Below are 13828 nucleotides of genomic sequence, written 5' to 3'. Positions count from 1 at the left end.
GAAGCCTTCTCTATCTCTTTTATACTTTAATAGAACTTTATCACACAAAAGCTCTGAGCAACCAAGCCTTGTCTTTGGCCCTGGATTAAATTCTTCTCCTCTGGAGGCCAAGAATCTCTGCATCTTTCGTGGTTCAGCAACAGACTTTCAACACTACACACACATATGTACACAATACACATACAACATACATACACGCATGTGTGCATGCACACACATAAACACACACATACATGTGCACACAGAGGTGTGTGCACACACCACAGATATGTGTACACATGTCTGTGCACACGTGCATGCACACACACAGTGCAGAAGCAGATTACCTGTTCTGTGAGACCAGCTCCTGAGCCTCGTCATCAAAGGGCAGCAGAGGGCGGATCCGACAGTGGACTCTGATGTTGCCCTTCAGCTCCTGAAGCAGGAGGAGGTTTCCCATGAGCCTGGGAGCACGCAGAACCCAGGGACCATTTCCTCGATGAGCATCTGCTGAGGACTTTCCCCGAGACATGAGCGCTGGACTTACCACCAAGCCTCGACGCGGGAGAAAACCCCCACGGAGCAGGGACGGTCTGTGTCATCTCAAATTTTTAAAAATTCACTCTTCCATTTGCTCACGTGGCAAATGATTACCACTGGGCTGTGTGCATCAAGACACTACCGTGTAACAGCACCCCACACCCCGGGCTAATCTCTCGGGGATTTGAGAAGGCTTCTGAAATGTGGCTCGTTACCCAGACCCTCCCGGGGTGGGTGTGAAGAGACGATGCAGAAACGGAGAAGAAGAATGAGCCCCCGAACCTCCGCCAGCGAGGGAGCCACACCGTCCTGCACGCCGGGGGCTCAGAGCTGAGGCACTCGTTACCCCAGGAATTCACGGCAAGCTCGTGTTGAGTTTAGCCCGGTGGACATGGCCACGTTTCCGCCGGGCTGTGCCTGGGTCCCTCTAATGATGAGGGGGTCCTGTCTCCCAGGTGAGCTCTGAGTCACTGCTACACGGTTCTGCTGGAGCCTTTGACTCGCGGCCCTTTGATAACTTGGGGACCACACTGAAGGGGTCCTTCCTTTTCCACGTGCCAGCTTGTCGGAAGCCCTGCTCCTGCGTCCCTCAGAAACCTCCCTGCCTGCTCACCCCGCCAGCCTTCACTGCTCTGGGGCATGTCCACTGTCCTCCTGAGAAGGCTGAGATCAACCCAGCCCATCCATGTCCTTCCTGAAGCGTGTCGGGGATGAGAAGCACATCTCTAGGCAGAGGGAGTCCGCTCCGTCTCTACACTCGGAGGCTCTTCTGTCTACACTACTGGGCAAACCACTAGCTTCCTTGGCAGCCACGGACACGAATGGCCAGCCCCCTCCAGGACTCCCCGGGCACCCCGTGCCTTGGTGCCTGGGGGACTCTGGAGCCGTCAGCTCCTCCCCAGCCCCTCAGACTTTGGAGACAGTCCGGGAAAGCAGGAGAAATAGCAGCAAACTTGCCAGACGCCCGCAAACACCCCAGGCCAGAAATCTGGATGTGGGGCAGAAGCCACGGCTTCTCAGGGACCTGGGCAGACCCGTGGGGCACAAGAGGCCTGGGGAGAGGCGGCCGCTGGACGAGGTGGGGGACGCCCGGAGGTGGTGGCTGAGGGGTGAGCAATAGTGACCCGAGGCTTCTCACAGCTGCGAGTGACAGGCATGACCTCCCAGGACAGGTGGGCAGCCAGAGGCAGGGCAGAGGAGCCTGGAGACCAAGGGGCAGTGACCCGAGGGGACTTGTCACCTGAGCTTGCGCTGCAGGTCGGCCAGAGGGTCCCCTAGTAACGACAGTAACGGCGGCTCAGCGCGTGGGGAGACCCTAACGTGCTGGTCTGCCTAGGAACGGACCTCAGCCCAGCCAGGCGATGCCGTCACTGGCGGGGACCACACTGGGTCCCTGCACCAAGTGCCCGGCATCCTGGAGACAGGCCAGGTACAGCCTGCTGCTCCAGCCTGCTGAAATATTTTGCCGTTCAATCTGTCTGCGATCAATCCTTTCCAAACTTGTATCTTCAAATGTCATCAACTTGCCTGCTTATTTCTATCAAGTCACATGTAATTAGGACCCAAAGAGTCCAGGTCTGGACAGAGGCCGGAGCACATCCCCAGGGCCTTGCCCAGCTCTCACCTCTACGTAGACACTGGCCAGGTGGACAAGAGCTGGAGAAGGAGGCAGGGCCCGCCCCCTATGCCTGCGAGCATCTCAGAGGCGGCTCAGGCTTTACCGAGCTCCTGTCCTGCTTGGGGTCTCCGCCTCTGCAAACCGCTCCCCCACCCACAGCGCACCGGCCTGCCCAAAGGCCCCCCAGGTGCTGGGTGGTCACCTCCCAGCCCTGCGTCACCCAGCCTGGCCTGGGGTGGCCCAGCCCTGCCCCCGACAGAGCGCCCGGAGGACCGGGGAGGCGGCGGCCTGCGGAGGACAGGGACCCCGCCCCCGCTGGCCCCCGCTGTCTGGGTCGGGCGGACGGTCACCCACCGCCAGGGCCTCCTGCAGCCGCCGCCGCCGCTCCCGCTGCTCCCGCCGCCAGCGCTCAGTCACGTCCCGCAGGGACCGCTCAAGACGCCCCGCCTCCGCCGGCCAGGCCGCTGCAGGCAAGGTCACCCCATCAGAGCAGCTCTGGAGGGCCCGGCCCCTTCCACCAGCCCTGCGCCCAGAGCGTTGCGGGCCTTTGGCACCCAGGGCACCCGAAATACAGCCTGTGCCAGCCTCGGGGAAGGTCCTGGGTCTCAGGACAGCGGCCGTGGACGCTCATCTCCATCCTGACAGCCCGCTCCATGGTCTGGACAGGGGTGGGGGCACAAGGTGGGTTCCTGGGGTGCCATGGTGGGGTGGGGACCACAAGGTGGGTTCCTGGGGCGCCATGGTGGGGGCCCTTACACAGAGGGCCCTGTTCAGCCACAGGTTAAGGTCAAGGAGTCAAGCGGTCACCCAGAGAACAAGGACTCGGCCCTGCCCATGAGCCCGCAGGCCCTCGGCGCTGGGGGGCTGGACGCCGGCCTGCGGGCCCCGCCCCCATGTGGACCAGCGCACGCTCAGTCGGGGTCCGTCTTACCCTGCAGAGCCTCGCGGTGGAGCCGGGCAGTCTGGACGGCCCGCACTATCTCAGAAAGACAGTCCCGATGCTCCTCCTCCCGAGAAGAGGACTGCAGCGCCTCCACCTCTTGCTTCAGCTTCTGCAAAACAAGGACCCACACGACCAAGCTGATGGGCCTGAGCGCTGCTCGTCACAGCGCACTTGTAGGGCTTCCGCAAGGTGAGGACACAGCCCACACCAAACGACCACGCGTGGGTCATCATGACCCAGACCTGTTCACGCCGACGCCCTCAACCCCAGACCCGGGAACACCCGCCACCCCTGTGTTTCACTGACAGACACACCCCGGCTCACTCCCAGACCCTGAGCCCAGACCTGGGGTTTGCACTTCACAAAGCAGCCTGTGTGACTTGATACACTTATACAGATGAAGTACTTAAGAAAATCAAGTCTTTCACCCATTTCCGTAGGAAGCACAGCCCGTGGCCCGGTGGAGAGCTCGCCTGGGACGTTTTTCCGCCTGCTGTTTACTTCCTGCGACGCGGGGCTCCCCTCCCCGGAGCAAAGCTCTAATCTACTCCCCAGGCAGAGAACAATGCCCGCCTGGGTTATAAATGTGCACAGCGGAATTCCAGGCACATAAACACTGGATTCCAGAGCCCCGGGAACAATGCAACAACCCAACTAAACAGCATCCTCCATGTAAGGTGCGCTTTTTCTTCCTGAAATGACCTGAAGGTGTGTTGGCTCGAAGACCAGTCCATGGAATGAAAAAATGGAGGTGCTACTGTTTAATACCAAACACTTAACTCATGAAACCCTAACTGAACCTAAATACATGTTTACTGAACTTAAATACATGTTCTTTGTCCCTTTTGTTAAGTCTTTTCTGGCTATAAAGTGGAGACCCTTTCAGTGTGTTTAGGAAACATTTTCATAAAACATCAAAACTAAATTGAATTAAATTATTTTTACTTTATGGAACGCAGATAAAGTTATATACTTCATTGAAGGATGGAATAGTTTTAGCCAGTTGGAAGACAATGAAGAATTAATTCCATACAAACCCATTCTAAATAAACTAATGCAGTTCATCCTGGGGGGGGAGAAAAAAAACCACCCCAAGGGCAAGTTAATCCTCTTTACAGATGGTGTTTCTATTGTCGCAGTGATGACCTTTTTTCCTTCTAATCTTTACCCTGGTCACACTGTTTGTAACAAAAGGTGAACAATGCTTGAAAGGCGTCCACCTTGGAGAATTGCCCGTGGACTGTGTGCCGATGCCTCCAGCTCTTGTCAGGAGCCACGGTGCTTTTAAAGGAGGTGCTCTCCTGGATAATCTGCTGTATTAACGCCCTTTAATCAGATGTGTACAAGCCAGTTTCTAACTTTTGACGCAAAGAGTAAGTGAGAGCAGCTGTGATGCACAAACTTCCACGAGCAGGGAAGTGCAACACTTCACCTCGTGGCCAAAATGCGTTTTCCTTCCTGGCTCTGCACGAGGTCTCAACCGTGTTCTGAGGTTCAGCCTTCTATTTAGTTTCAGAAAGCAGAATGCCCACAGTGAACTGCGTCTACTACCGATTATAAAGATGGTAATCATTTGGTAGTTTAATAAACAAGACCAAGCCAGCCACATATAATACACTGTATTATCTACATATATACACTGACGGGCTTTGCTTCCTAAAATTAAAAGTGAAGTCGCTCAGTCGTGTCCGACTCTTTGTGACCCCATGGACTGTAAGCTACCAGGCTCCTCCATCCATGGGATTTTCCAGGCAAGAGTACTCGAGTGGGTTGCCATTTCCTTCTCCAGAGGATCTGCCCAACCCAGGGATCGAACCCGGGTCTCCCGCATGGTAGGCAGACACTTTACCATCTGAGCCACCAGGAAAGTCCTCCTAAAATTCAGGCTTCTTGTAATTCCGTGAGAGTAGATCATCAGGCTTCCCTGGTGGCTCAATGGCAGAGAATCCACCTGCCAGCGCAGGAGACAAGGGTTCGATGCCTGCTCGGGGAGGATCCCACACGCTTCACGGCAGCAAAGTCCGTGAGCCACAACTGCTGAGCCTGTGCTCTAGAGAATGGGAACCGCAGCTACCGAGGCTGGTGTGCCCTAGAGCATGCGTGCACAGCAAGAGAAGCCACTGCAATGAACCTGAGCACTGCAATCAGAGAGGAACCCCCACTTCCACAGCTGGAGAAAAGGCTGAACAGCAACGAAGACCCAGCACAGACGAAAAGAGACAAATGAAATCATTTAAAAAAGAGTAGATCCACCATGATAAATCACAAGGGAAAATAGTATTTAGAAACCCGAACTACATATGTAAGTGAATCACTTCTCTGCGCAGCAGAAACTAACATGACATTGTCAATCAGCTAAACTCCCATAACATAAACGCAGAGTGGATCTATTTTGACAGGCACGGCTTACACAATTCCCCCAGAAAATAGCCACTCTCCCGACTGAACACAAACGCTCATCCCGGGAGTGAAGACGGACCCTGGGAACGTCCTCACCTGGGCGGCGCAGCCGAGCTGGGTCAGGGCGGAGGGTGAGTGTCCTCGCCAGGGCGTCTGCTGCCTGAGAAGCGCGTGCGTCTCTGCCCTGCAGCCCCTTCCAGTCACTTCCCGGGACTGTGGCTCAGAAGAGAGGAAAAGACAACTTAGATCGTCAGGACGGACACAGGGGCCTTTTCTCTGAGGGAGACACTTCCTGATTGTCCACAGGGCCCCACCTGCCCACGAGGAGCTGCTGCCCAGGCCGAGGGCAAGCTCAGGGGTGACAGGGCATCAGTTCAGCTGCTCAGCCATGTCCGACTCTCTGCGACCCCGTGGACCGCAGCACACCAGGCCTCCCTATCCATCACCTCCTGGAGTTTACTCAAACTCATGTCCATTGAGTCGCTGATGCCATCAGCCATCTCATCCTTTGTCGTCCCCTTCTCCTCCCACCTTCAGTCTGTCCCAGCATCAGGGGCTTTTCCAATCAGTCGGCTCTTCGTATCAAAGTATTGGAGTTTCAGCTTCAGCATCAGTCCTTCCAATGAACACCCAGGACTGATCTCCTTTAGGATTGACTGGTTGGATCTCCTTGCAGTCCAAGGGACTCTCAAGAGTCTTCTCCAACATCACAGTTCAAAAGCATCAATTCTTTGGCACTCAGCTTTCTTTATAGTCCAACTCTCACATCCATACATGACCACTGGAAGAACCACAGCCTTTACTAGGCGGACCTTTGTTGGCAAAGTAGTGTCTCTGCTTTTTAATATGCTGTTGAGGTTTGTCATTACTTTCCTTCCGAGGAGCAAGCGTCTTTTAATCTCATGGCTGCAGTCACTGTCTGCAGTTCTAGTTCTCCCCAGAACTGCAAACAGTGATTCTAGAGCCTAAGAAAACAAAGTCTGTCACTGTTTCCATTGTTCCTCCATCGATTCGTTGTGAAGTGATGGGACCGCGGGGCACCAGCCACCAGAACAAGCCTGCAAGGGCCAGGCTGCGCGAGCAGGGCCCAGGTTAATGCTGCTTCAGGGGCAGGGCCGGCGCTGGGAAAGGCCCTGAGGCGAGGGGAGCAGCCCGCGGCTGGGGGGGCATCGGGGGGCCAGAGGCCCCCACAGTCTCCAGTGGGGGAGGGGCCTGCGGGGCGATTCCCTGGTCGACCCGCGGGTGGTGCCACGTCGCGGAGGACTTGCAGTCACTCTGGTGCCTGCGGGGAGGACAGGAGGGAAGGGGACAGGGCGCTCAGACTACGGACGACGGGCCCTCGTGGTCTGGACAGCAGAGCATCACTGTGGGAACGGCGATGGGCCAAACTCTCAGGATGGGACAGAAACGTGGACTCTGGCCTGAGCCGCTGGCGGGGAGGTGCGGGGAGGTCCTGGGCACAGCCAGCCAGCTTGGGTTTTCCTTCGACCCGACTGACTCCCACGGTGTTTATCCAGGCGTTTACGCTCTCACACTACGTCCTCACGAGCCAGCGAACGCTGCAAACAGTTTCTCCCCAGAACAGCACGCACACATTCCCACGCAGTGAGAACACGTGGTTAAACCACCCATGACCCCGATTTACCACGTGCCTGGGACAGAGACACACAGCTCAGAAGCCACACGAGAGATGGGTACGCGCTCACGTCATCAGCGGGAGCCACTGCTCGCCTTCCGGGGGCGGCCGGGCAGAGGGCAGAGGAGACGGCCGGGGGGCTGGTGGGACAAGCCGGTGAGGACACAGGCCCATCCCGTCCAGTGAACACGTGCTGGGGGCCTGCACTCGGCTGGTGGGACACCGGCCCCCGGGCAGGGCACAGGGGACACGGGAGATGATGCCAGCCGCAGGGGAGGCCAGGGCAGAGGCCCCAGGCGTGTGCTTGGAGCAGGGCACAGAAGCCTGGGAGGCGGGTCAGGGACCGAGCCAGGACGGGACCAGACGCTGAGCGCCTGTCAGCAGCCCACCGTCCAGGGGATGGGGCTCGGCAGCTGAGCAGCTGGGGTCGCAGGAAGGGCAGCCCTGCCCGGCGTGCCAGGGGACGCAGCTGACACAGGTGTCAGGCCCTGGGGGGAGCAAGTCCCCCCGGGACAGGAGGCCCGCGCCCCGGCAGGATGAGGGGCCATGCGGCAGCGGCTGGAGGAGCAGAGGCTGCAGAAGAGGGGAGGCGGTTTGGGACTTTCTCAGGGCGGGCGAACCCCAGGGAGAGGGAGAGAAGCAGGAGTCGGGCTGGACGAAGATCAACAGGAACACACGGGGCTGCTCAGGCAAAGGACCCGGGGCTCGTCCAGGCGACCGTGAACCTGAACACAGGAGTGTTACTCCTGGGAGGGCCGTGGAAACCAGACCCTCGCTCCTACCGTCGGGACGACAGCTGTCTTGGCCTGCACGGCAGGGGATGAAAATGGGAACCCCATTTCCTGGCAGAGTCCTTGAGAGCTGGACACACCGCCGTGGACACACACAGCCTGCTCCCACCCGGGCCGGAGGGGCTCAGCCAACGGTGTCAGATGCCGTGAGGGTACAGGGGATATGGGCCACAGAGACTGAGATTTCTCTGTCAATTTTCAAAAAAGAATATAGGGACTTATAAATGCTCGAAATTTTACAGGCTCTATCTGACAATCTATATCTAATGATCTTTACATGTAAAACAAGCAAAAAAAAATTGTCTCAAAGACAAACTGAAAAAACGGTTGGCATTCTGAAGCTCCCCCACCGGTAGAACATCAGATCCGAATAGAAGAATTGATGCTTTTGAATTGTGGTGTTGGAGAATACTCTTGAGAGTCACTTGGACTGCAAGGAGATTAAACCAGTCAATCCTAAAGGAGATCAGTGCTGAATATTCACTGCAAGGATTGATGCTGAAATTGAAGCTCCAATACTTTGTCCACCTGATGCGAAGAACCGACTCATTGGAAAAGACCCTGATGCCGGGAAAGATTGAAGGCGGGAGGAGAAGGGGACGACAGGATGAGATGGTTGGATGGCATCACCGACTCCATGGACAAGAGTTTGGGTAAACTCCGGGAGTTGGTGATGGACAGGGAGGCCTGGTGTGCTGCGGTCTATGGGGTCACAAAGAGTCAGACACACCTGAGCGACTGAAGAACAACAATCCACACTAACAGTGCAGACACACGTGAAAACCCCAAACATGAGCTGGAAGTTTATTCTGAGGTGTGAGCAGCCACGGCCACAAGGGGTTCCAGGCAGAGTGACCTGCCGGGGTGGCCTGAGTCCAGGACGATGAGGCTGGGGAAACGCCGCAGAATGAGTTCCGGCTGTCACCTCCCAGCAGTTCAGAGCAGCGGGTGGCCGAGAGAAGCCGTACCCTAAGTGTGCTCAGAAGCACCAGAAGATCACAGACTTGAAGATGAGCTGATAAATTAATATGCACTTTGTTTAAAGCTAGTGTGACTGCTGCTACTGCTGCTAAGTCGCTTCAGTCGTGTCCGACTCTGTGCGACCCCATAGACAGCAGCCCACCAGGCTCCGCCGTCCCTGGGATTCTCCAGGCAAGAACACTGGAGTGCGTTGCCATTTCCTTCTCCAGTGCATGAAAGGGAAAAGTGAAAGTGAAGTCGCTCAGTCGTGTCTGACTCTTAGCGACCCCATGGACTGTACCTACCAGGCTCCTCCATCCATGGGATTTTCCAGGCAAGAGTACTAGAGTGGGGTGCCATTGCCGACTAGCCCTAAATTAATAGGCTTTCCTTTTAAGCACTGCTTTGGTTGCATCCCATAAATTTTGGTGTGTGGAATCTTAATTTTCGTTCATCTCAAAATATTTCCTAATCTCTTTTTGGATTTCTTCTTTAATTTGTTGGTTATTTAGAAGTGTGTTAATTTTTACATATTTGTGAATTTATCAAAGTCCTCTCTGTCATTAATTCCTGACTTCCCTCTATTGGAATAAGATAACATATTGCATCTGATTTCTGCCTGTCTCAATCTATTGAGGTTTGTTTCATGGCCTTGCACGCCACCAGTGCTGGGCCCACCCTGCCCACCACACAGCCCCACTCAGGTCACCCCCAGGGCAGCTCGCTCCTCAACCCCTGACCCCACTCGCATCTCCCCAGGACTTGGCTCCACCTGCTCTGAGGAGACACTCCCGGACCCAGGTGAGGCCCACGGGGGCTGGACCAGAATGGTTGACCACACCCGGGAGCCCCTTCAGTTCCTTTCCAAGCTGACATTTACTTTGTGAGTATGAATTTAACTCAGATGACCATTTTATCTACTACTGTGGGCAGGAATCCTTTAGAAGAAATGGAGTAGCCCTCATAGTCAACCAAAGAGTCTGAAATGCAGTACTTGGATGCAATCTCAAAAACAACAGAATCATCTCTGTTTCCAAGGTAAACCATTCACTACCACAGTAATCCAAATCTGTGCCCCAACCGCTAATGCCAAAGAAGCTAAAGTTGAATGGTTCTACAAGGACCTACAAGAGCTTCTAGAAATAACAACAAAAAAGATGTCCCTTTCATCATAGGGGATTGGAATGCAAAAGTAGGAAGTGAAGAGATACCTTGAGTAACAGGCAAGTTTGGCCTTGGAGTACAAAATGAAGCAGGGCAAACGCTAACAGAGTTTTGCCAAGAAAACGCACTGGTCAGAGCAAACACCCTCTTCCAACAACACAAGAGAAGACTCTACACATGGACACCACCAGATGGTCAACACTGAAATCAGATTGATTAGATTCTTTGCAGTCAAAGATGGAGAAGCTCTATACTGTCAGCAAAAACAAGACTGGGAATTGACTGTGTCTCAGATCATGAACTCCTTATTGCAAAATTTAGACTTAAATTGAAGAAAGTAGGGAAAATCACTAGACCATCCAGATATGACCTAAATCAAATCCCTTATGATTATACAGTGGAAGTGAGAAATAGATTTAAGTGACTAGATCTGATAGACAGAGTGCCTGATGAACTATGGACGGAGGTTCGTGACATTGTACGGGAGACAGGAATCAAGACCATCCCCAAGAAAAAGAAATACAGAAAGGCAAAATGGTTGTCTGAGGAGGCCTTCCAAATTTTAGCTGAGAAAGGTATAGAAGCAAAAGGCAAAGGAGAAGAGGAAAGATATACCCATTTGAATGCAGAGTTTCAAAGCATAGCAAGGAGAGAGAAGAAAGCCTTCCTCAGCTATCAATGCAAAGAAATAGAGGAAAACAACAGAATGGGAAAGACTAGAGATCTCTTCAAGAAAATTAGAGATACCAAGGGAACATTTCATGCAAAGATGGGCTCAATAAAGGACAGAAATGGTAGGGACCTAACAGAAGCAGAAGATATTAAGAAGAGGTGGCAAGAATACACAGAAGAACTATGCAAAAAAGATCTTCATGACCCAGATAACCACGATGGTGTGATCACTCACCTAGAGCCAGGTATCCTGGAGTGCAAAGTCCAGTGGACCTTAGGAAGCATCACTACGAACAAAGATGGTGGAGGTGATGGAATTCCAGCTGAAATATTTCAAATCCTAAATGATGATGCTGTGAAAGTGTACTCAAAATGCTGGCAAATTTGGAAAACTCAGTAGTGGCCTCAGGACTGGAAAATGTCAGTTTTCATTTCAATCCCAAAGAAAGGCAATGCCAAAGAATGTTCAAACTACCGCACAATTGCACTCATCTCACATGGTAGCAAAGTAATGCTCAAAATTCTCCAAGCTAGCCTTCAACTATTTCATGGCAAATAGATGGGAAACAGTGGAAATAGTGGCTGACTTTATTTTTTTGGGCTCCAAAATCACTGCAGATGGTGATTGCAGCCATGAAATTAAAAGACACTCCTTGGAAGGAAAGTTATGACCAACCTAGACGGCATATTAAAAAGCAGAGACATTACTTTGTCAACAAAGGTCCATGTAGTCAAGGCTATGGTTTTTCCAGTGGTCATGTATGGATGTGAGAGTTGGACTATAAAGAAAGCTGAGAGCTGAAGAATTGATGCTTTTGAACTGTGGTGTTGGAGAAGACTTTTGAGAGTCCCTTGGACTGCAAGGAGATCAAACCAGTCCATTGTAAAGGAAATCAACCCTGGATATTCATTGGAAGGACTGATGCCACACTGAAACTCCAAAACTTTGGCCACCTGATGTGAAGAACTGACTCATTTGAAGAGACCCTGATGCTGGGAAAGATTGAGGGCAGGAGGAGAAGGGAACGACAGAGGATGAGATGGTTGGATGGCATCACCCACTCTATAGATATGAGTTTGAGCAAGTTTCGGGAGTTGCTGATGGACAGGGAAGCCTGGGTGCTGCAGTCCATGGGGTTGCAAAGAGTCCGACACGACTGACTGAACAACAATATTCCTCTTCCTCAACTGCGTATCCCCCGAGGGCAGGTGAGACAGCCTACACCTCTAGCCTGACTTCTGATATTTAGCTCAGGACTCAGAAGAGAGTAAAGTGGGGCGTGGGGCGTGGAGGGAGACAGACGTCCCTGGAGGGGGGAAACGGAGACCCTTGGGGGGGCGGGTGAGGCCCGGGAGGGGGTGGGGATGGGGAAGGCAGGGAGTGGGGAGGCGGGGATGCCCACCCCTGGCACGGGGCTGGGCGGGGCCCGCCGTTTGCAGCTCACGGATCCGCCCAAACCTGCCCGGGCTGGGCGGCGCCTTGAGTTGAGCGAGGGGCGGTGGGGTGCTGGTGGCCTGGGGTCCCGGGTCCCTCACCTGCAGTTGACGTTGCAGCTGCTTTGCCCGCAGCTCCCAGAAACCCCCCCAACGGCCGCCCCGCACTGGCATCGCCCTGGCCTGTGGGCCTTGGGTGGTCGCCAAGACGATGCAGGTGAGGGCGGGGGGTGGGGTGGGGGCATGAGTGGGGTGGGGGAGGGGCGCGCAGGTGGACGTGTAGGGGGACCGGGGGAGGGGGAGGGGGAGGGGCGGCGGGGGTCCGGGCAGGAGGGGCTGGGGCTCCGTGGCGCGCAGCCCACACCTGCCCAGAAGGATGACGGCAGTAACCGCCGGGCGCGCGGCCGCTTGGACGGAGCGCGGAGTTGCCTCTTCCGGCCCGGCGGACACCGCTCTAGAGGCTCCGGGCCGGGCCGGCGGGGACAAGGCCCCCAGCCCTCACTGTCCGCGCGGTGACCTGCCTCCAGCCCTGCGCCCTGCGCCCTGCCTCCAGCCCTGCGCCCTGCGCCCTGCGCACCGCGGCTGCAGCAGCTCCAGAGCAAAGTGCTGCCTCCGCGGCTTGGGGGCGTTTAGGCCCGAGGGGCGTCTCCACACACGGCGGAGATGAGCTGGCCACAGCTGGGATCTGCGCCCTCCACGCCTGGTGCCCCCGGGAGGCTGACCGCGAGACGGAGGCCGGGTGCAGCTGGGAGCCCACGCGAGGCCCCTCCGGAGGCCGCCCGACCCTGGCCCCACCCACAGGCCCCTCTCTCTGCTGTGATCGGTGGGGACGGGGGTCCACGGTTCCTTTGGCTGGCGCAGGAGACAGGGCTCCTTCCTGAGAGGAGACCGGGATGGAGGAGATGAAACTGCAGCAGCGGGATTTTTGAAAGATCAAATTAAGCAGCTGTCACTACCAGGAGAGAAACACATCACACTGTATCCAAAGCCTGGGAGGTTTGGGGATAGTTTTCATGGTCCCTGATAGCTCAGCTGGCAAAGAATCCGCCTGCAATGCAGGTGGATTGAACTTCTGTTCAATTCCTGGGTTGGGAAGATCCCCTGGAGAAGGGAACGACTACCCACTCCAGTATTCTGGCCTGGAGAATCCCATGGACTGTGTAGTCCATGGGGTCGCAAAGAGTCGGACACAACTGAGCGACTTTCACTTCGCTTTAGTTATCTTCAGTTACCCAAATGATGGTCCTTAAACAACAGCAATCAGCACAACCAAGAAGGCCCAACCCCAGCTGCGCCTCACCTCCCAGTTCTGGCATGCCTGGTGGACACTCTGTTCCTGAGGCTGCCCTTGTGTTTGGAGCCACCCTCCTGCAAAGGAACGGCTGGGGGCGGTGCAGGGTATTTTTTTTTGCCGCACAGTTCACCTGGTGTTTTTCTCAAAATTCCCAGTGTCCACTCAGCTATATTTAAAACAGATCATCAACAAGGACCTACCACCTACTGATAACACAGGGAACTCTACTCAGGACTCTGTAATGAGAAAGGAATCTGAAAAAGAAGAGGCACATGTGTATGTATAAATGAATCACACTGGTGTACACCTGAAACTAACACCACAATGTAAACCATCCTTGTTTGTTCACTGAGTCGTGCCCGACTGTTTGCGACCGCAGGAACTGCACCATGCCAGG

The 13828-nt window shown here is 54.8% G+C and overlaps 1 protein-coding gene across 6 annotated transcripts in view; it reads right to left on the bottom strand.

Annotated features, from left to right (window-relative positions):
• KIF25 (kinesin family member 25) overlaps positions 1 to 12512 on the bottom strand; it is a 40576-nt gene extending 28064 nt beyond the window's left edge. For 4 of the 6 annotated variants that reach the window (XM_081529650.1, XM_081529653.1, XM_081529651.1 and 1 more), the window contains exons 1-5: positions 12240 to 12322; positions 5577 to 5693; positions 3069 to 3189; positions 2492 to 2601; positions 327 to 415 (exon numbers count right to left, since the gene is read on the bottom strand). In XM_081529650.1, coding sequence (XP_081385776.1) covers positions 327 to 415; positions 2492 to 2601; positions 3069 to 3189; positions 5577 to 5693; positions 12240 to 12311 — 509 coding nt within the window. In that variant the 5' untranslated portion in view covers positions 12312 to 12322. Of the gene's footprint in view, positions 1 to 326; positions 416 to 2491; positions 2602 to 3068; positions 3190 to 5576; positions 5773 to 12239 lie in introns of all 6 variants that reach the window. The other 2 variants (XM_081529649.1, XM_081529652.1) reach the window with 2 other exon arrangements.
• Positions 12513 to 13828: the final 1316 nt, after the last annotated feature.

The sequence above is a fragment of the Giraffa tippelskirchi genome, chromosome 9 (assembly GCF_054371585.1).
Source record: "Giraffa tippelskirchi isolate mGirTip1 chromosome 9, T2T-mGirTip1v1.2.pri, whole genome shotgun sequence".
In the NCBI taxonomy this organism is placed as follows: Eukaryota; Metazoa; Chordata; class Mammalia; order Artiodactyla; family Giraffidae; genus Giraffa; species Giraffa tippelskirchi.
This window is presented reverse-complemented; position numbering and strand designations above follow the sequence as displayed.